Source organism: Tyto alba, unplaced genomic scaffold, assembly GCF_018691265.1.
Source record: "Tyto alba isolate M040663 unplaced genomic scaffold, T.alba_DEE_v4.0 Super-Scaffold_18, whole genome shotgun sequence".
In the NCBI taxonomy this organism is placed as follows: domain Eukaryota; kingdom Metazoa; phylum Chordata; class Aves; order Strigiformes; family Tytonidae; genus Tyto; species Tyto alba.
The window spans coordinates 546,733-570,049 of record NW_024881280.1 but is presented as its reverse complement, the minus strand read 5'-3'; the positions used below and the strand labels follow the sequence as shown (position 1 = coordinate 570,049).

The 23,317-nt window shown below is 41.3% G+C and overlaps 1 protein-coding gene and 1 long non-coding RNA gene across 5 annotated transcripts in view; one reads left to right on the top strand and one right to left on the bottom strand.

Moving 5' to 3' along the window:
* LOC116965882 overlaps window positions 1–23,317 on the bottom strand; it is a 94,166-nt gene that overhangs the window by 51,921 nt on the left and 18,928 nt on the right. The window lies entirely within an intron of this gene.
* The window catches only part of PAMR1 (peptidase domain containing associated with muscle regeneration 1), a 59,012-nt gene that overhangs the window by 22,259 nt on the left and 13,436 nt on the right, over window positions 1–23,317 (top strand). For all 4 annotated transcript variants that reach the window (XM_033011125.2, XM_033011117.2, XM_033011105.2 and 1 more), the window contains exons 5-6: window positions 1,821–2,038; window positions 6,122–6,229. In XM_033011125.2, the coding sequence (XP_032867016.1) occupies window positions 1,821–2,038; window positions 6,122–6,229 (326 nt within the window). The remainder of the gene's footprint in view (window positions 1–1,820; window positions 2,039–6,121; window positions 6,230–23,317) is intronic.

The window sequence follows — 23,317 nt, the reverse complement described above, 5'->3', positions numbered from 1 at the left end:
ATGGCTCTTTCATTCTGTGCCTTCACTGTGTACGAGTATCTCTTGATATTCTTTGTTCAGGAACACACTGCTAGACTATTATTTACATCTATAAATAATACTACTCCCATTACATGGTGGGCATCCCAGAAACTTTCCTTCTGTACTTACACACATACGTAATTTTAATCAGCAGTGTACCTGTTCAGAGAAGTGGTAAATATTTTTCAGATTGAGTCAGGATAAACTGTAGCCTGGTAAGTGTGACGAGGATGAATGGGTTAATTTGTATTGCTCTATATCTTCCATAAGGGTAGATCCCTGGGGTATGATCCACCAGTGAAAGAATGTTTGAAGATGTAGTGTATAACCTGATGCCTGTGAGGACATGTCTGGCAAACCTGACAGAACTAGAATTCAACTCATGCATTTTATGCAAAGCTAGGTTAAATTAATCTCTCTATTGCATATTTAAAGCAGATGTCCTTTTCTTCTTATCCTACATTCCACCAAATGATTTAAAAAATGAGGGGCTCAGCTCCATTGGTGTAGCTTCCTACAGCTGCTCATTCATTTCTCTGTATGTAGTGTACTCCTGATGCTCTAAACCCAACCATATGACCTGGAGAAAGATAGTGAAGAGGCTTAAGTCAGCTCATAAGTCAGAGAAAGGTCATTTCACAAAACATGGGGGCCTCCTTAACATGGGGGCCTGAGTCCCAAGAAGAGAAGAGCAGGAAATAGGCTCCAGTACTCTCTTGCCTCTTCAGGCTGTGAGATCCATCAGCAGATCCAAAATTTGTCTCACCTCTTTGGTGTGAAAATGCAGTCTTTGCAAATCATGAGGCCCACACTGGAATAGGCAAGTGGGAGATGTAACCTAATCCTGAATACGTCTGTGGCATTAGGAGCTCTTGGGAAGACTGAGTACATGAGTTTCATATATAAAGTATTCTGCTGAACAGTTAGTAGCATGGCCTCTCCCAGGCCCAGATCTTCTCTTTCTTATCTGCTTCAACAAGGCTGGCCCCTCCAGAGGCACTTGGTGTTTCTCTTTTTTTTTCTCATTCATATTCTGGTGGGATGCTTTGGCTCTGTGCCCCACTGAATTAAAACCTCAGCATATAACATTGCTGTTAATGAACAAGAGCCTTGCACAGTGGCTGGATCAAAGCTAGGAAAGACAGATATTGTGAGAAAAGGCTTTAAATATTTCCCTTCTGCACTAACTCCTGTCCCTTATTTCTGCCCTCAAAAGAAGAGCCAGGCACTGGGGATTTGCTACCATTTTGCTTTCTAATGCAAAACATGCTGTTGTGGTTTTGATTCCCTTTCTCTGCCTATTTCTGCTTCTGTTACATCCTCAAGCTTTCCTTGTACCCCTGATTGCTGACTTGAACATCACAGTGTACATAGCTTTTGAGCCTTGGTCTCTGATACTGTTACTTTCAGTACTTATAACTTTATTTAGAGAAAGGAGAGCAATTTTTAGCGAACAACCATGGTAGAAATATGCCCCCTACAGTGTCTGACCCTAGGTGAAAGTTCTAACATTGTAATGTGGTTGGGGACCTGATGCATGTGAACAGGCTATATGACTTCAATTTAGACTTCACTGTTCTGCCAGTTAAATATTCTTATGGAGTGACTGTAGAGTTGAGCTGGCTTCCAAGGATCATGATGTAAAAATTGAGATGAAGTGAGGGGGACTTCACGTGCTTAGGGACTTGTTGATTCATTGAGGCGGAAAAGGCACTAACACAACTAAACATCCAAATAAATCAGAGTCAAGGTGCACAGGTGAGATTATGCGGTCTGACTCTGTGTCCTTGTTCCCCAAGATTTTCCATGCTGAGCCTGGAGTTTGACTACGTGTGCCAGTATGACTATGTGGAGGTCCGTGATGGGGACAATTTGGATAGCCGAATAATTAAGAAATTCTGTGGAAATGAGAGGCCAGCTCCCATCCGAAGCACTGGGTCTTCACTCCATGTCCTCTTCCAGTCTGATGGATCCAAGAACTTTGATGGATTTCATGCTGTCTTTGAAGAAATTACAGGTAAAATAATCTGAAAGTGGAACATGCCACTCATTAATTCAATTTCACTAATCTCTCTCCTTGTTTTGCTTCATTAAAAGCTTTCATGCTGTGTTGCCAACATCAACTTACACAAAGTCAATGCAGGGAAGATTCAAAAGCCGTCAGATGGCATGTGAATATGAGGCTCTTCTAACAAAGACTTGAATTCCTTCTACATGTGTGAAGAACAAGCACATCAGCGAGCACTGAAAAGCTGCTCTTTTGTGAGACTTTTCTGTTTGAGTCTGAGAACTAAGAGCATGGAAGGATATAGAGGAAGGGTCGTGTGTATCTGCAATTGCAGAATTGCTCAATGCTGTTTGCTGGAGTGGAGTCGCTGTCTCAATTAGCAAAAACCTGTTGCAAAGCCTCATAATTAGCTCAGTGGAAGTGCTCTGACATGACTCTTGTGTTGGCTCATGTATTGTACCATTAGGGCTTAAAAAAAGAAGCATGTACAAAGGACAGATCATTTACTTTAAGACATAAAAAAAAAGAGGCATTTCCCATTATGTGATGAACTCAGTGTTATGAATGACAGAAGCAGGGCTCCTGAATTCCTGTGTGTTTGTTAGTACTCCGTGCTTAAGTTCCCCACACTGCTTTCAAACATTTCTTTCTGTCTGCAAAGTAACATTGGAAGTGTAGCTGGCTCCTCATTTGGCCATTGCATATGATGCAACCTCTGTACTCCTCCTGCATCTTCCTTGTTTAGCTATGTAGGGAATGTTGATCAAATCTATCCTCAGTGCTCCTGGCACAGGAGGCTAATCAGAGTGTGCTGCTTTGTCATAGATAAACCCTGCAGGACCTGTGACTCACCATAACTTGCCCTCTGCACACCCTGGTGACCCACATTTCATGAGGTCATCCAGGGTATACCTGGCTCAGGAAGTTTAGTTAGTTCATATAATCCTTGTATAAATACAGAAACCTACAGTGAATCAGCTGTTAACAGTGGTTGGGGTGGAACTAGAAATCTGAAACGTGCATACCACTGGATGCAGTGCCTATGCCATTTCTTAGCCTGCCCTGTTCTTCAAATGTTACATCCAATACCTGTTAGCAACATAGCAGGAGCAGTTAACTATTGATAGTTCACCTGGGTTTGCAGCAGGAGAGATGATATAGAACAAATGAATGTGGTGTGGACTATGTTGCATAAGGGCTGCCTACACTTAGGGAACTAACATTTTCCATATGGTGCAAGCTGAATTGATTCTGTTTTCTCTGCCCAGCAGGGAACACTTGGTATTTGAATACTGTTGAGCACTTTATTTCCGCCTCATTTTTAGTGGTAATTATTCTGAGGCTGGGTGGCTGCAAGTGTGGTAATCCACACAGAGCACGTTCCAAAGGGCTTCTTAGAGTTTGTGAGGATGTCTTATTGTGCACTTGATTATGAGGCTGTTCTGGCCCAATGTGTAGCTGCATTGAAAGGCTTTTAAAACACTCCCAGTGTCTTTTGATTTGAAGCATTAACCTGGCCGGCAGGACAGTTTGAAGGAAGAACATGGCATGCATGGGGCAGTGTAGAATTGAAAGTGAGCGAAGCACAGGATCAAAAGCTCTGTCAGCACATTGCAAACTGAAGCATTTCCCCTGAAATTTCCCTCTGTGCACAGCGCTGCAGAAAATCTGAGGTCCTCAGAACAGATTGCACAGGGCTTGCTAGAGCAATTCCCTGTGCTGCAGGTGAGAGCAGCAGCAGCATATGTGCTTACAGGATGTGCACCAGGCCATAGAGGTGATCTGATGTCCCCAGCACCTTAGGGGTGTAATGGAGAAGACTGAAGAAGCCTCTTGTGCAGTCAGAACTGAATTCCTTCCCTTTCCGTCTTCCCTTCCTCTGAGCTCTGGGCTGGCTGAAGCAGTGGCACTGAGTGCATGGAGGTCACTGGTTCAGCTGCTGGAAAGGTTTTGATTGATACAAAATAAACTGCAAAGCCTATATCCCTTTTAGAAAAGGTCACTGCATGTGTAGTTATTAAAGAATGAAACCACACAACCTGCTGTGCTGCCTGGTCTGGAAGCAGGTGTTAGGTCCCATCCCATGCCGAGTGTCAAATGGGAGCCAATAATTGGCATGAGTGACTAGAAGTCACTCAACAGACTTCAAATGAGAAGGATGGGGGGCCAGATGGGTAGGCATCAGGGTCTCTTAGGGATTAGACATATACTGGATCTAGTTAGTTGAAAGCCTGTTATTGAATTTCAATAATGCTTTACTTTCTGTACCCCTAAGCTAGTGATCTTTGACACAACATAGGGACTTTAACCTTTTGTAGTACTGTCTGTCCCATGATGTTTGACTGAAGCCAGGAAATCAAGACTTTTTTAAAAAGAAAACTATTTAGTGCACTTGGTATCAGGCATTTTCAAGGACAGTATCTGGCACTTATCCTTGTTCACTTGACATGCTTACTTTTACAGTATCATGAGACAAAGCTGGGACAAGGACAGAGCTGAAAGTTCACTGGCTTCAAACCAGTGACTACAAAATATCAGTATGTACAGGCTCTTCTGCTTGTCCTTCCCTTTCTCAGTGATATTTTACATTAGTTGGATACAGTACAATTGCCACATACATATTCCTTTTAACAAATTAATTACTGTCCTTAGTTGGACCTTAGTCTTTTATGAGACCTGGAAGATACTCATTGCATGTATGAGTTGCTGTTATATCACCACATGAGACCTCCAGAGAAATCCATATGTGGCATCTATATATTTCTTGTCTCTTGCCATCTGGATGTAAGAGACTCAAAGATTATGCTTCAAGTGAAGCCTTTGCAAGGAAAACTGCTGATTCTGATGTCTGTCATTCTGGACTGCTGCAGAGAGAATGTTTTAAATGTAATAGTACACAACCTCACCATAGTCCCCCAGGGTGAGTTGCTCATGGTTGCAACACTCAACAGCTGGTACAAAGATTCATATTTCTGTTAAAACCAAAGTAATCGGTGTATTTAGCATAGAAGGACAATGATGATCTGTAAATTAATTGGAATGTAGGCCTTTCTAGCAATTATTATTTCAGAGTTTAATCCATAAGTTATCAAGCATGCTTGGATAATTCTTTGAGATGGCAGGAAATTTGTTTTGGAGTCAATGTGAGCTGAAACTGGTCTGAACTTCTGGTATGGATCCAGATGTGAACTTTGCTGCAGAGTCTTGTTTTCTTAAGATGGACTTGAAGCAGGGCATCAGATCCTGAACTCCTCAGGTGTTGGAGCTACTTGAATATTAAACTGGATCTAAATCTTGAGATTTTGGCTCTACTTTCTGTCTGCTAAAACCCACCCTCAGTTTGGAAAATAATCTAAGTGGAAATTATTTCTTTGTATTTTTGAAAGTAAATTATGTTCTGCTCACTCATCTCCCTTTAGAACAGGCACAAAAGTGTGTGTGTTACTGCACAGTGGAATTTGCTGATATTAAATGGTGCAATTGCACATTCTGATATTAATTTATGCTAATATGGTACAGTTTTATATGTATCATTGTTAGAATTGTATTCAAGAGCTTCCCCATCAGACTTAGGGTCATCATGACCATTCAGAGCTTCCTGAACCCAACACCAAAGAAGTGCTCCTCAGGGGCAAAGCAGCTCCCAAAGTCTGGGATGACACTATCCGAGGCCCAAAAAACTCACCAGAACCATGGATCCCAGAGTTTATCTGTAAACTCTGGGGTGAATGGCAAAAGAAATATAGGTTGATGTTAATTTTCTTTAATTTAGGATAAGCTCTAAACACTGTTGGAGATTGCAGTAAATTATTTTTCTTCCACAAACCCTTCTCACCACTTGACTACAGTTAAAGGAAAATGTTAAGAGTAAGTGATGAATGCTGAGAAAAGAACTGCCCATCCCTGTAAGATCCCCTCTCCAGTAAATAAGAAAGAAGAGCAGAAGGCTTTTTGACATTCATTAAGCCCTTTACTGTGTCTTCCTAACTTTTAACCAGAATATGTAATTTACCTCAAGACACAACCATCATGGGGAAAAATAGGTACCCCATCCTATGAGAGACCGTGAACACTTTTGCTTTTCTTTTGTAGCTTGTTCTTCATCTCCATGCCTTCATGATGGAACATGCATTCTAGACAAAAGCGGTACCTACAAATGTGCCTGTCTGGCTGGCTACACAGGGAGTCGCTGTGAAAACTGTGAGTACAGGCACTGTGTGTATGACCAGCCTCCAGGGTTGTTACTGATGCAGGCCATTAATTGTCAGGAGTGTCAATGATACGTAGGTTAGGTCAGTCACAGTGCCAGAGAATGCACTGAGCTTGTGGCATTTTTTAAGACACGTTGCTTGCAGTTTATGAAGATTTCTACTAAATAGTTCTTGAGTTGTATATGTGTAAAAATGTAAAACAGAATTGGAGCTGAGAAACAGCCCACTAGAAATCTTGTAATGGCATAGCCTGTCAGACAGAGATATATCTGCCTGCTATTTTCTACTGTGTGGATCAGCTGTTCTCTTCTAAAAGCACATACCCCAGCTGAGCCCTGCGCTTGATGCTCTAGCCAGAGTCAGTCCTAGGAAGTTTGTCTTCCTTTGCAGCCATCTGAAAGGTAGAGTTCTGGCACCATAAATGACAGAGACTTGGGATCAAAACAAACAAAAAAAGGTAGATTCTGTCCCTATCTGTGTTGGTCATCCTCACTGTACATATAATCATACATCTGGTTTTGTCCTGCCAAACAAATTATACAATAAATGGGTTCAAATGAGTTCAAATCAATTGTCAGTTCTAGTGATTTAATCCTTCATGCTTGAGCAAATGTCTTCATCTAACAGGGCTTGAAAGAGCAATAAGGATTAAGAATTGTGCAACATACACCATGATAAAGGCTGTACCATCTCTACTAGCTGAAAGGAGCATTGTGCAATATTTAAAGTCACTGAGCTAGAGCTCCAGACGACCCTGGACGATTTCAGTGGTACTAGTGAAATCCACTTGGGATCGTATTTGGCCCAAGACAGAAAGCATGGCTTACTGTACCCTGCTGTGGCATTACTCTGGCCATAAGGCACACAATACCTTGACTGCTTCCAGAGTTTTAAATTCACTGTCAGAGCAAACAATATACACCAAACCTTACTACTTCAAAATCTTTTTGCCACATGTGCCATTGTCAGGAGTAGATTTCTCTCCTGGAATTGCTTTTACTTCATCAGCGGAGTTAAATCACAGTGACATGGTACCTCCTTGCACAGATCATTTTGAGATAAAAGATCTTTCCATTTCTACAGATCCAGAAGTAGCTCATTAGACTTGACTTTTTTTCCCAGCAGATCAGAGGAGAGGTAGTTTTACATTTTCTATAAGCTTGAAAAACTTTGGTTCTGAACAGCATTCCACATTCTGCCAGATTGCACAGAATCCCACAGAGATGTTTTCTGTAGGGGAGGGGTTGCTAAAAATTGAGAGTTCCTGACCTCAGGGCTAATGTCACTGGCTCTTCTGCTAACAGCTTCTTTCCTGTGAGTTTAGCACGTCATTTAGGGACTGGAAACTCCTGAGCTCTTTGCAACAGCTCAGTTAGATTAGTTCCATTCCTGTCTTTAGGAGAGAATTAAAAAAAAAAAAAACAAAACAAAACAAAAAAACCAGACCCACGATTCCTGTCTGGTTCAGAACCAACCTAAATTTCAAATTAATTAAATTTCCAGCAAACCTCATCCCTAGTTTTGGCAGGCTCTACACTACAGTCAAGGCAAGAAATGAAGCTCACATTCCTTTACTAGTTTTCTTTTGTAATTTCAGTCTAGAAACCTCACCCATGCAGCACACAGAGCAAACAACAGATGAGGTAGTCAAAAAACAATAGGATGAGACTTCTGTCATGCTGTAAACAATGAAGGGTATAGGTAATAACAGAATAAAACACTTAATAAGACACTTAAAAATATATATAGTAAGATTTTTAACTTGACAGGAATCCTGTAGTTTGATTTGTGAAAGAACAGTTTAGGTGGATAAAATACTGTTACTTTATGATGTTTACATTACTTTATGATTTTGCTTATGCTAGGAAATAATTTTTCCAGCACCTATATTTCTGCATTTCATTACATAGATAAAGGTTGACTTTTTTTCTTGTATGTGAATAGCAAACCTCACATTGGGAAAACATCATGGCAGATCTCTGTTCTCTTTGGCTTCAAAGAAGTTTTTTCTTAAGATATTTCCTTTAGTTTTGCCAAAATGTATCCCAAGTATTTTCCAGTGTTTGGGGGGAAAAAGGCAGAAAATTAAAGTTGCATTTGTTTTTTAAGAGCAAAAGGAAGAACTGGAAAAATTATCTGTGGTGTAAGGCTTTAAAAATTAGTCATGTAGTTTCCTGAACAGCACTGCAGTTTAAGTGCTAAAGGAAGATTGTGTCATGCTCAGAATCTTTCTGTCTGTTAAGGTCTTGCAGCAACAGTGCTGTCTTGTGAGGTGGAGCCAAGGAAAACAGATTTATTTCTGTAGAAGGCAATCATAGAATGGTCACTTTTGGAATATTGAATCTGACTTTAAACACTGTGAGGCTAATTCTTTCAGTCTGGTTTTCTTGGAGCAAGTCAGGTGCAAGCCCATTAAAGTCAATGGATTTATGTTGCTGAAAAATAGGCATAAAAGAAGAAAATTAGATCCCCTTAATGTTAAGTGCATGTAGAAGATTTGAGGTGGTGCAACAGAAGGTACCCAGAGAGATATGAGGGTTTTTAAGAAATCCAAGGGACATACTTCAGAGGAAGGGAGACTGGGATTATCTCATTGAGGAATAAATTAAAGCCAAATTAAATAAATTCAGCAATGGACATTTCATGACAGAATCAAAAATCTTCTAAGTCCCTTACCATCCCAATCCAGCTGTGTCTTTTTGTCTGTTACCAAATTTAGTTTTAAAGATGTGGGAATCACTGTTGGAGCTATGGAAATCACCTTAATGAGATAAACCACAGGGAACCTATTTTTTCCTCTGTTAAACTAAATTCCACCTATTTAACATCATCCAATATTAACATCATCCGATCAACATTGGTCAAGCTGCTTTCCTGCGGTAATATTCAACCCTAATTGCTCTGTCAGTTATAATTTGCAATATTAATAAAATAATTAAAGGCCCAGGTTGCTTATTACGATCAGTCTCTTTTCTCTTCTATTATGGCAGCCAGAAAACTGTCTTTTTGTTTATAATTTGAGGGGCTAATATAGTGATTTATAGGCTTCAACTGCATGAAGTGAAATGCAGGCATGTATCTTTCTAATAGCTATTAATATTTCAATCAGTCCTGCTTCAGGGCAAGAAATATTTTATCTAAATATGTCTGATATCTGATTTCAATTCAGAGGCTGTTTTAAAGAGGAATCTATGGGAAATTGTAAAACAAACGCTAACCAATAGAGCAAGAGCTTTCCTTCTTTCTTCTGCCCTAAAACACAATAAAGACAAGTCCTAGACACCAGCAACAAAAATACTTTCTTAAACATAAGCATGCTTTGTTATGATGATACAGTAAATAGAGAAAACTAATTCCTGTTTTAAATACTTGGGCTTCTTTCCAATCTTAAATTGAATTTGCAGTATACTTGCATACCCCTCCCACTGACCCCTTAGCCATGCTGACATGACTGAGATCAAACTCACGCTTTTCTGTCTGACCTCTGTGAATTTTAATGCAAATAATCCTGCAATCAGAGGCTTTAAAAAAAAAAAAAAACCCAAACCAGATTTATTTTGTTCTCTTAGCCTGCAATACCCTGAAACAGAGCAGCAACTTCCTCAAAAGATGCACGTTAGGGAAAAAGTAACAAACTGACTAGTGGCCTCATCCCGGGTGCTCTCCATGCAAAAAAGCATCCACTTAAGTATCAGACTGTCAGTGACTCTGTAAAGCATGACAACTGCTTGTTCAACTCAAACTAAGAAAGGTCTTTTCCAAAGTCTTAGTGTTGAGTTTGCCTGCTGAAGATGCAGCTGTAGAGAGATGGTACTGCTGGTATCCCGTGGCAAATGCTCTCCCCTTCTGCTTGTCATTCTCTTAGGACAGGGTGTTCTGACTAAAGAGTCCTCCCAGGGCTAGCTGACCCCAAAGCAAGAGACCTTGACCTCATCCTGCACTGAAATTTCCTGTTACCTTTATTTCAAACAAAGCTAGGCGAACTTGAATTCCTACGCAAATAAGAGGAACTCATGTTGAATGGGGAATTCAGGGCTCAGATCCGATTTCCATTTTTATTCTGTTTCTCAATACTGTCTGCCAAGGAGAAGAGGTTTGTTCTGCATCCTAATGAAGGATCTAATCCAACTGACTATGCTGTATAAACTAACTCCTTGCTGTAGCTTTTGATGTTGCTAGGGCTGGCCTTACTATGTTCCAACAGGCCTCTGAATATAGCTTCCAGGCCCTTCCCCACTGCTGATATAATCCCCTTCCATCTTTCTTGGCCCCATACAACTGTGATTTGGACTGGTTCTTAGGGATGCCCTCACCCTTAATGGACTGACTGACTGATATTTAAGACAGGGAGAAAGCATTAACACTCTTCCACCCCCTGCCTTGTTCTGCGATGGGAGAAATTATCCCAGCTGTCAGTGGTATAGTCTAGACAGAGTTTTAATCCCAGAAGAGTCTAGGATGAGGCACTGGGGAAAGGTTCTTGATATTCAACCTAGTTTTCTTACCTAATCATGGACGTGTAATTCAGAGTCTTCTGAGGGAACGCTCGGAGTTTTTTAAAATTTTGTCAGAAAGGTTCTCAGTAATAGGTTTCAAGGAGTGCCATAATCACTGTCTATAATCACTGGTATATATTGTGCCATTTGCAGCCCACATGTGTAGGCTATGCCTGCGCTGCATGATTACAGTGGAGAACTTCAGGTATAACCAAATTCCCCTGAGCCCTTTCTTGCCACTCTGGCCTGGAAATCAGTCATATTCCAGTTAGGGAAAATGTTCCAAAAAGAAAGATGACTCAATCTCCCTACTCCTAGCCCTGCCTTTGTTTTTGTTTCTTTTTTTTTTGTTGTTGTTGTTTGGGTTTTTTTTGTTTTTTTTTTTGTTTTTTTTTGTTTGTTTGTTTTGTTGGTTTTTTTGTTTGTTTTTGTTTTTGTTTTAATTGGTTGTTGGGGTTTGCTTATTTTTTCCAGTGGAAAACAGCTTATTACCCCTTTTTTAAAGGGACAGAGTTCTTTCCTACCTGTGTCAAGGAGGCTTTTTTGGTGGCTATGTCAAAGAGATGAGATTAATGTCACTCTTTCTCCATCACATTCCTACTGTCCTCTCTGTAGGCTTGCATGTATAGGATGGGAAATAAAAACCCAACTCCTTTTACTGCCAAAACATATATATACCTGGAGCTGCTCAGGACTAAAGCCTTTTTTCACTATTACAATCTAAGGATTCACTTGCCTTGCAATGCACACACTAGCAAAAACCTTTAAATGGAATGTGGCAGTTTTGCAGACACATTAGGGGTTACTGGCTAAAGCTTAACCCAGCACCACCCTTTAGCTTGTCTTACAGCAGCCTTGTGTGTGAACACAGGCAGGATGCTCTGAGGGGTGGCTTGGTCTCCAGAACCTTCCTGGGACTCCCTCTGAGAGTCAGCGTAATATCACTACTTGTACCTTGAGCACTATTCCTTGGTTAAACCACTATTTATTGGCAAGACTGTTCAGAAGGATGGTTAGTTCGGACAGGGTGAGATAATCCTGCAGTGAAGACATGGCCAGTGCAGTCATACAGGAAGCTTCATTGACCCACATGTCTGCAGAGCCAGGTGAGATAATATCACTGCAGTCCTTAGAGAGGTTTTTAATAAATCAGTTCTGGTGGATAATGTCCTCTTTTGTTCTCCTGAGCTGATCGTGAACATTGTGATGCTGGCTAGACGTTTGCTAGGATGTTATCCTTGCTGCCCCATACTGCCCCATAACATACTGCTTTCCAGGAGAATCATGTGTTTACGAGGTGACATCTGTATTGTTTAGTGCCTAGTGAGTGAATTTGAAGGGCTTGGCTTGAGATGGAGGCAGAGATTTCTGCTTCCAGTTTTTACTTCAGTATATTTCCTGGAGGTTTCTCCCTTGGTTAGAAGGATGCTGGAACTGTTCACACAGCAACTGCCAAAGCACCAAACATGATGTCTGGTGCTTTAAGGTAACCTAACATCAATTTTGGGTTGTCTTAATTCACTGAGTGATAAACTAAAGCTTTTCAGCTCTTGTTACACGAACAGCCAAGATGCCCCATAAGAGGACAGAAACACCTAAGAGAAAAATGAGGTTAATGGCTGAGGATGGAAATTTCTACAAATATCTGAAGCAATTCACTGAACAACTGCTGCTTGTGAATCAGCCTGCAGAAAACTAGTCTCTAGGACTGCTCTTTGCTTCAGCTTTGTCAGTATGACTGTTGAATTGGGCAAGTCATGCAGTTTCTGGGAGGAAGTTGCTCATATGATTTAGCAGTGTTTGATTTCATAATATTTTTATAGTGTTTTGAAACTCCAGTAAATAAGTGTAGCTAACAGCAAGGCTGCAAGAGACAGGACATCTGCTTTATTGACAACTTCTCTTGTCCCTTTGCTGTTTTCTCAGTGTCTATTAACTAGACAATTTTTTAATTTTTCAGAGAGTGAAACATGTCTAGTAAAAACCCATGGTATTCTGCCTATAGCATAGTCCTAGGCATTGCTATCATCTAAATAAATCAGGAATTCTTTGTTAAATTAATTCATCCGAGGATACCCCTGCCATAGGAAAAGAGGTGTATTTCTAAACCACATTAAATGGATTCATAGGGAATCTCCAGTCGACCCACCCCAAAACTGAGATTTTTGCTCAGTCTGCTAACATGTCTTAGAGATAAAACCATTCACAGAATTCTCCTTGGTATGACTTGCCATGTGGAAGGATGAATCAGTGTTGCAGGAGGATAGGTTGGACCATTTTACATTCTAGGTATTCTTGCCACGCTGGATGGGACAAAGATACTTTTCCCTGTCATTTCATCACTGAATACTTAGAAGAGTAAGTCTTCCTGACAGGTCTGCTCTAATGTATGGCATAAATCAGCTCTTCACCAAAGAATAACTTCATGCAGACCAGAGAAGCAGTTTGCATTGCCAGCACACTTTAGGCTCAGCCCCGCCTTTTGCAAAGGTTACAGACGATGGGGGTGGACGGGGTGGGGTGGGGGGGGCTGGTACACAGTTCAGAGTTGCTGATGGAGATTTTTTCTGCCTCCTGGCTGAGGAGGAGGAGGTGTATCTTTCGGTTTCTTTGGAGCTAGAAGAAATGAGAGAGGCGCCCAGAGTAGATTATGGTTTTGAGGTCTCTGTCTCTAACCATTCCTTGTCCTCTCTGAAGACTACTGATACACTTTCGAAGTTCATAACTTCTGGGGTGCAAGCATACAGACTGCACATTCTTGCAGTGTAAGCCTTGGGGATACACTGCAGTGTAAGTTTGGGGTAAGCCTTAAAACTGCTTTGAAAGTTTGCTGAAATAACTAGTGTGCTTAAAAGCTGACAGTTTTGGGTTTTCCCAAAAAAGTTTGTTCAAAGCCTTTTTTCCACCTGGAGGATTTTACACTCAGACATCACTGAGGCAAGTTACCTTACTCACTTCCCTTTGTTGGGCTCATGGGCATGATTTCACTGTCTTGCACACTGTTTGCAGCTGATACAAAATGCTGCCAAGGCAGAATGGCTCCAGGCGGTAGGAATGATGACACAAATGACCAGGCAGTATCCCACTTGCTCTTTCTTATGGCTCCCATACTCCTCTTTGGTTTCTTCAAGAGCTCAGGAACTCTGTATTTCACAGCCAACCAAAATGCTCTGCTACTTCCTTAGTACTCTCCTGCTTTTTAGTTCCCTTAATTTTCTTTTTTCCTACACTCTCATCTCCACACTTGGTAATTTCCATCTCTTTTTCTTAAACAGGCAATGCCAGATCTTCCTTTCTGTCTGAGATCCCTGCAAAAGGCTGGCTAAACTGCTCTGTCAGATATGCTAGAGTGAATCCATATCATTAAATGGTGTTTTGCTGTTACAGTTAATGCACATTCACAAACATTGTTTCAAAGAAATATGCATTTCTTTAGAGTGTCTTTCTCATCCCGCATTGCCTGGGCTTGTTCCTGTTCAGCTGGAAAGCTGACATCTCCAAAATGAACACCACAAGATGATTTACTTTCCTTTGTAATTTGGTATAATAATGAGCATATCAGCTTTGTTGCCCTACAATCTTCCCCCTGAGCAGACAATGCTATCCTCTGTAGTGTGATACTGTGATGTTTTCCAAGGGACACACTGGGGAACTTATTCTAAATATTAGTTCTTGCCACTGATAGACAAAATGAATGTTGAGGATCGTTAGGATTTCACTCACTCCAGTATCCCATGCACAAACAGGTCCAGTTGTGTAATCAAATAGGCCGTCCAAGTACCGGAAAGGTTGTATCCAGAGACACAGCTTTCTAAGGGCTAGGAACAATGCTGATAAAGATCAAGTGGCTAATTGTAAGCAACAACCTCCAAATTGCCTCCGGATGAATAAATCACAGTGGGTGATCCAAGCATATTTTCACATGGATACGGTCTCATTCACAGTAGCAGGGAGCTGGAAAACATCAGGGGTGAGTTCCAATTGGCTGGAAGGGAATGAAAAGATTTGAATTTCAGTAGGGATTATGTCATAGATTTGTGTAATTACTCCTAGCTGGTGGAACCACTGCAAAAATGAAGAGGCCCAGAGAGCAGGACTGGAAATCTACTATCTCTGGTACTTGAGGTTGGCTGATCAGCTGCTCTTGTTATGATTTCCTTTGACATTTCCAAGATTAATGTGAGCACTGGCAAAATGCAACAATGAGAGGAGATTTGAACTTCCAGGGCTCTTTCATGGGGGATAAATTAAGGCCAAAATTCTTTGTGGTGAATTGTCAGTCCAAGCATTTCTGCATGAGCTGTGGCTGGAGCTGGGCATGGAGCTGGACAGTGTGTCCTGGGGCATCACAACAGGCATGAAGGAGGGTGGAGGGTTTCCTCTCTGTTGAAACATAAGTAAGGGCAGAGATAGTTTATCCAAAATTCTCCTTTTCTAGCAACCTGAATGGAAGCTACTGCAATGCAGGGGGGCCCTTTTGGGAAATAATTCTTGTTACCCCTCTAGGACTTGTATTTGATACTGAAGGCCAGTCCCTAAGTGACGTTTAGGCACCTGTTGGCTCTTTTAGCTACTGAAATCACTGTGACATGGGCACCTTTGTGGATCTGGCTGTTAGTATCTTAGCCTTGCCAGCTAAAGTGCCTGTGATAATGTAGAGGTTGGAGGTACCTCTGGGACCCCGGCCTAAAGCCTCACCCACTCATTGTTGAGTCTGTGGTAACAGGCATGGCCAAGCAGAACAGTGCTGTTTGGGTGTGTGGCTGTAGCTGTTCAGAGCATCCTTGTTCTTCAAAGTTCAAGAGTCTCCTTATTCCAGAAAACAGTGCCATCACTGTGAACATCTTTTTATCATAGTGTTTTCCCTGACCTTTCCTGTACAGGATCCGCTTCAGTGTTTGCATGTATTTGTTCTCTGCTTTGAGTGTCTTGCTTTAAAAAAATAATTTTCAACCCCAAACCTTAGCACTCTTGGCTTTCCTTGTTCACCCTCTTCTAGTTTCTGGTTGTAAAAGTTGCAACCAAAGTCTTTTTTCTCCTAAAATGCAGGGCCTGCCAGCTCCAAAAAAATAAAAGTTCTGAAGGGTGACAAAGAAGACAAGTAAGCATGCTAGACATCACCAGCTCCCTCAGACATGGTCTGTGTAAACACACACCATCCCCGGAAAGCATTTCGTTCAGAGAGTCCTGACCAAGACCAACCACCTGTCCTCCAAAGTGGTTCAGCTCCCAGCAGTCTGTTCCTGCTGTGGGGAAGAATGATAATCACATAGCAAAGCTAATACCACTGAGCTTCTCCTACTCTCAATCACCAATCACATTCAACTCTTCCCAGGGTCTGGACGAGAACACTGGGCTGCTTGTCGGTGTGTGGCTTCCCTGTCAGCAGTGCTCTCCAGCGTAGGGAGAGGTGGGAGGTTCAGGGAGGTGGTGGCAAGAAGGTTAATGTCCTTATGGTGGATCTCACAGTGTTTGCTACCATTTATTCAGGAGAGCTTGAGCTGAGGGTTGATCTTGAGAGCAGCATCAGAAGATGCCGAGCTCTTTCCTGAGTGTAAGCACCATCACTGTGAATTGAGCTACTTGTAGGAGCAAAGCCTGTGCTGAAATGACTGCAGGCTCGGGGAGAGTGTTAGCAGTGTCACAGGGAGAAGGACACCCCCACCACAGCTTGCACAGCTTGCTCTATGAGGCGCTGCAGGACCTCATGAATCCAGTGTTGCCAGCAGCAGACTTATGCTGTGCAGGTGATCCCAGCGTGCAGAGGACCTTGAAGGCAGACAGGAGCCAGGCAAGAACGCTGTGACTCTAAGTCTGGAGTCAGGGCTCCTCTGCACAGAGGAGGGTGCAGGGCCACACTGCCTCAGGATGGCCTGATGCCTCCTGATGCTGGTGGGCTATTTCATCAAATCATTCGCCAAACTCATACGCTTTCTTGAAATCTCTGCTCACTGCTTATGGCAAGGAATAAATAAGCAATTCTCCTCAGCACTCTGAGCCATGTCCTCCAGAAATCTCTCACCTTATTCCCTCCTTGAGGACACAGCCATTCCAAAAACATTTTGACTGCCTATGTCCTTACACTTTTGGCTAAAGTTAGTTTCTGTGGGCTTATGTGTTAGGCATTAACTGTCTCTGGGCTTCTATGCCAAGCTGCAGAGGGATGATGTCTCAGGAGAGCCATCTGAGTCCTCCCCCACATCAGTTCTTTTCTGCCAGCAAACCCTGGGAGAACCTGGGGCATATTCACCTTGTGGGTGCACGCTGGGGAGAGAAGGGATAAGTGTAGGAATAAATGGCATCAGCAATTTACATGGGCCAGCAGAATTCAAGGGCCAATATTAGGAAATAAATTCTGTTATGAGTGAAGACCACAAATTCTGTAATTCTGAATTCAGGAAAGCTTTTTACTTATGGGGCTTTGCAAAGGGCATCATAATACCCAGCAATACCTGCTAAGCTGTTCATGGCTGATTCCCTCCTTAACTCCTCTGCTTTGCGTTCAGGCAAACTGAGCTATCTACTCCCATATGGCTCCATCACGTTTGTATAAAACACCACTGCTGAGAATAATGTGTGGATTACGTAATGGCATAATTATTTAATGCTGATTTCTGCACAAAACTGTGTCAGTTTAAATGTAAACATAGTAAGAATAGCAGGAGATGACAGGACTGTTTCTAGCTCTGCCACTCACTCACTGTTTTCCCTCAGACAGATCACATAATATTTCTGTGTTACGGCTTTCCCAGCAGTAAAATAAAGACAGACACTAATTTTATAAAAAACTTCGGAAATACGGAGATTATAAGATTTAAGAACGGTTATATACTCAGGTAATCATGTAATCAGACTTGCCCTCGACACAAAAATTAAACCAAGAAAAAGAATTTGTTCAAATCAGAGACTTGGCAGGTCAAAAGTCAAGCCTAATGGTATTTACCACTATTGACTTTGGCACCTTGGCCATAGGCAGCAACTGCAAATATCAGTGAGCTGTATAAAGTGGATATAAGCAGAGCTAGCTGGGAGTTTTTTGTTAGAGTGATTTCATAGCAGTAAATTTTCAAAGAAATGTATATTTTCTGCTGGAATTTTAAAAAATTATTATTTTCTTAATCAGAGAGAAAACAAAAGTCACTTCCACATACTCTGCATGTTATGCTCCCTCCAGCAACAGCATCTTGGAGCTGTGATTTCTGGAGCTTCCAAGTTCTCTGGCTCCAGAGCACTTGCGAGCCACTGCCATGGAGCCAGGAAACCCCAAAGTTCAGGATACAAAATCCTGATGCTGAGGTTCCCTGTGCAGCATTTCTCTGGCTCAGGGGCTGCTGTGGCTTTTAGCAGCATGCTGGGTCATGATAGCATTCACTGGAGAAAAGAATGTCATTTAGGCTTTATCCTGGCAAAATGTCTTCTTTCTGAGGATAGTTATTGAAATATCTTCAGTCTCAGTGTCTATCAGGCTTTTTCTGACAGTCATTAGACTGATTTGGCTAGGATGGTGGCACCAGGGGCCCCAAAGCAAGTCCATAGCTCTCTTTTGTTGCAGAAGACATATGTGAGGATTCATAACAGCAGAAGATGCTCTACTCCCCTACTTGTTACCAAGTGGCCATTTTCAGTGTTTGGCCTTCACTGGGCATGCCAGCACACCTTTTGTGAAAGCAATATTACAAGTACATTGAAGAATGTTCCCCAGAGGCACTACTAGGTAGTCAAAATGTGCTATACGCATTATCATGGGTCAGCCTGAAAGCCACACTCTGACTTGGGAATATGCAGTAAGATAAATCTCTTTAGCAGTAGCAGTATTAAAGAATCCTGTAATCAAATTAAGAACAAAAGTCCATACAACTCCAACAAGCTCTTGCACCTAATATTTCAGGGCAGACAAAAATAGAAATGTAAACCTTTTATTAGTACCAGCAATGAGAAATGAGATTTATTTCGAGCATGCAATATATTATTGAAAAGTTGTGCAGAATTTGGAGATAATGTATGATATGTGTGAGGGGGTATGTATTATTTAATGAGGAAGTGGGTGAGAGGAAGGCAGCAGAAAAAAATGGTGTTCATTTAATGAAGGGACCCTGGGACGAAAGCAAATGATAATTCTATCGGCAGGATTTGAAGAACATTGGAGAGAGAAAAGTGTAGCTCAAGAGATCATATAATTTATCTCACTGGTGATGAGTATGAAAACTATTTCTAAATGACAGATAATTCAGAGCTGAAGAATGTCTCACATATAATTTAAAAGGGAGAACAATTTGCACTGTTATCATTAATAATGGATCATATTACTTAAAAACTCAGGAACTTACTGTTCCTCTAGTCTAGTTTTTCTCAGATTGTGGAAAGTTGTCTGTGAAATGTGGAGCCATTTTAATGTTTCATATGGGACAGAAATATTGTTTTTTCCAAGACACCAAAGTAAGAGGCAAGAAAGGTGATAGTTTTCTTGGGAATCTGTGAGTTTGTTATACAGACACTTGAGACAGCTCTAGTTTTTATTCTCTGTCTAGCAACTAGGGTGTCACAACTGAGCATTTCTGCCAGAGGTGCCTGTTTCCATCTTGTCTTATACCTTCCTACTTCAGTCTCTTATGAACTGTACAGAACTGTATCAGGCCAAAACTCACCTCAGAGCCTAAAGTGACAAGAGTTAACCTATATGCCTCTGTAGATTAACTGTGGAACTTCAACATTGTGTAGCAAAATACAAAAGAATTAAAACCAAAAAAATCTCTCAGCTCATAATAGGCTTGCTAGTGCCACCCTATTCTCTCCAAAGTCTGTTCCAGTTTTTTTTTTTTTTTTTAGCTGGAGTTTCAATTTTCAAATTATGAGACCCATGTAATTTTCACTTACAACCTGCTATGCCTTTCAAACATTTGTCAAGGAGACTTTTATAGAGTTTTTCTTAAGTAATAATTCTCCTGTTATTAATTTAAAAACATTTTACTGTATCCTTTCTGGTTTTAGCTTTTAGATTATTGTAGTTTTTAGCTTTTGCATAACCAGGGTGGTCATTCTTAGCTCTTAGTCAGTCTTATGTTTATATTTCCCTAACATTAGTTTCACCGTTCCCTGAAATCTCTCCAGGTTTCTGATTGTTTTCTAGATATAAATTCACCAGAATCTTTATAGGTGTGATGACGCCATGGGATGAAAATGGGGTCAGCCTGACTCTCATGGAGTCTCTGAGTTGCTCAGACTTTTTTTGGCAGACCTTGAATGAATGTCTTTCATATTTGGCTGTCCATTACAATCTCATAGCAGAATTTTGCAGTCACCTAGTCCATTTTCTGGGTTTCTGGTGGCTTTGGTCATCTGTCTGTGGAGAGAAAGGTGCAGAGACTGAGAACTGCAACCTGAAATCCTGACCCTCTTAGTTTCATTTCAGCAGGGTTGTCTCAAACCTTACAGTTTGGGGTAAATATTGTTGACTTCATGGTACATTTCATAGGTACTTCTGCCTGAAGCCCTCTACCTTGTGTTTTGCTTTTTCCTCTGCCTGCTTTGCAAAGTGCACTGAGAGAAAAGGTAAGGCATTAATCTTGTGAAAAGCTGGGCAGTGTCTGCTATTCAGAGGGCATTGCACTAACACTAGGGAAATAATGATAAGGCCTTTAAATTGGATAAGATGCATGGATACCAGTTCTTTCTTTAACCACTGCTGTGTCAGTGAGAAATTCCTCCCATGGGTTATCAAGACAGATCATAGAGTCATAGAATACCAGGTTGGAAGGGACCTCAATGTTCATCTGGTCCAATCTTTCTTGGCAAAAGCCTGGTCTAGACAAGATGGCCCAGCACCCTGTCCAGCTGAGTTTCAAAAGTGCCCAATGTTGGGGAATCCACCACCTCCCTGGGGAGATTATTCCAGTGGCTGATTGTTCTCATTGTGAAAAATTTTCCTCATGTGTACAATTGGAATCTCCCCAGAAGTGACTTGTACCCAATACCCCTCGTCTTTTCCATGTGACTCCTTGCAAATAGGGAGTTTCCATCTTCTTTGTAGTCACCCTTTAAATACTGGAACATAGAGATAAGATTTTCCTACTCCTTCCTCTCTCATTTTGCTATGGACAAGTAATGCTATAGCCAAACAGCACAAACGACCCTTGTCTCAGACACCTTAAAGGTAGGAAGCCAGGGTCAAAGGACAGTTGGAACCATTTACTTCATGTGGGGCAGAGCAGTCTAACTAGTGGCTTAGGAACAGTTCCAGCCCATGGGGTGCTCCTGACCAGCCCACCACCTTCTTCCTAAGGAAGTGCTATCCAAACAGTTCACAGCCCTGTTTCTGCTGTAGCAGTCAGGCTAGACCGGGCACAGGTATATCTGGGGGTGGATACAAGGTGGGATGAGGGTGGCTGTGGGTGGATGAGGGCTGTGAGGAGGATCCAGCCCACATGACTGTGAAAGCTGGACCATGTAGAGAAGGAGGACTGGTATTCAGAAATACTCAGTAGATGGCAGGATCAGGCCCATCCTAACCTAAGCAAGGGAATCTGCAATCATACCAAATATCTTAGAGAGCTTAGAAACTGAAGAGAAATGGGTTTGCTTAGGTCATTGGATTTTATGGCTAGTGTGTGTATCCAGGGGGTAAGGGCAGAGCTAGGTATGAATGACATCTACAGAATGTTCTTTTCCTTTCTTTTTGACTTTTAAGAAACATCTGTTGGAGAGTTATAGATACAGTCTTACACCAGGAGATAATGTTTAAAGACTTCAATAAAATACTCAAACAAATGAGGCTATCCTAAAATTGGAATATATTGCACATTCTGAAAGATGTAAGAACCAGTCAAACTCACACTCTTGATGGGAAGCTATCCATGAAAACATGAGAGAGAATTGGATGAAGTACACAGGGGCTAGGATTCCCTTCACAGTAACTGTTCAAAGCTCCATTGCCTAAAGTGTTCACAAGTAAAGGGAAAAGGTGCAGAAGAGCTGCCTGAAACATATTAGGTGAAAGGTGTAAAAGGCAAGTCAAAATGAAGAGGGAAAAAAGCTATAGGGCTCAAACCAAAGCAGTAGATGCAGGTACTAGAGTAACTGTATGTGACTTTCAGGCTAGATAATATAGCTGAAAACAGAGAGCTCAGCATTGATACTGAGACGCAGGGAACACCTCAGGGTTCCAAACCACATTTAGTTTGTAGAAAGAAAGAGTGAACTTACAAAATGATCCAAAGAAAAAATAAAGTGTGTGGCTGTGCCTCCAGTGGCAAAATTTAAAAAATAATACAAACCATGTGGGAAGATCCTGTGTTACAACAGGACAGACAACCAGTAGATAAAGGCATGAGTAGCAAAAGGGACATGTCTGTTAATAATAATTAGGTGTTTGCCATCAGAGAAACCCCACAGTGACTGTGTGACCCAAGTGGGTATGAGCTTATAAAATCTTGGTGAAGAAAGGGGTGCTCTCATTTGTTAGAAACAGCAGATGAAGCAACTTACCCATGGCCACAGTTTTATAGCTCTGAATAGATCTCATGACCTTCTGCCTCCATATCCTCTATGCTAGGCCATAGTTCCAGCACTAAATGAATCTGCACATGAAACGTTGAATTTACATCATAAATAAGACCAGAGTTGTTCCAGCTGGGTCACACTGGTACAGGGAATCTAAAGAAAGTCTGGCAACCAAAGCAAATCAGAAGGACTAGAAACTAAATATCTTAATCAGTGAGGAGGCTGAACAAGAACAGATACTTATAATTCATAGAAAAAACCAGTAAGTGTAGTTTGGTGACGTTTTTTCCAGGATGGACCTAGAACACAAAAGCACCAAAACATTTGTTCTGCAGAGCTGAACTGGACCACAAGCAAAACAGAAAACCTGTATTTATGATAAAAAGGAAAACTCCAAGTGGTGCACAGATGTTTCTAATCATCTTCTTTTCTCATTTGACAAGCTGAGTGTGACTTTACATCGAAAGAAATATAGTGAAATTAATTGCTGTTCAGAGAAAGATATGGAGGGAGCGACTGGAAAGACAAAGATCATGACTGGGAAGACAAGTGTTCTGGGAATTTAAAACACCTAGAAAATCTGTGCTCCCATTATTTTCCTTTCAGTTATGTATGTGCTTGTGTATACACATATGCACCTATATATGCATGTATATGTATGTGTGCCTATATTTCACATGAGAAACATCATGGGCTAGGAATTATTTTTCTTGAATTTTTGTCATTATTCTTTCAGTAATGATGACATTGATGCAGAACACTTGCAGCCAAGCAGAAATGTTGAGCTCCCCTAACTGGATGTGATTTAATTTGGAGCAGTGAGTCTGAGGCCTTCTCTAATGCTTAAATGTTAGACAGTTTTTCCTTCCAAGACTTGTGCTTACAAGTGCACAACTGATTCTGCCAACTCATTGATGTTTGTAGTAATCCATAAATTGAGGGGAATTTCTTTGGTGCCTTGTTCTTGTGAATGCTGTTGCTTTAGGACAGTTATTCAAGAATCTCTTCCTTATGTGAATAACTGGATGGTCCACAATCCATATAATAGATGCATTCATGTGTGTTCTATGCAAGGACTAAATGGC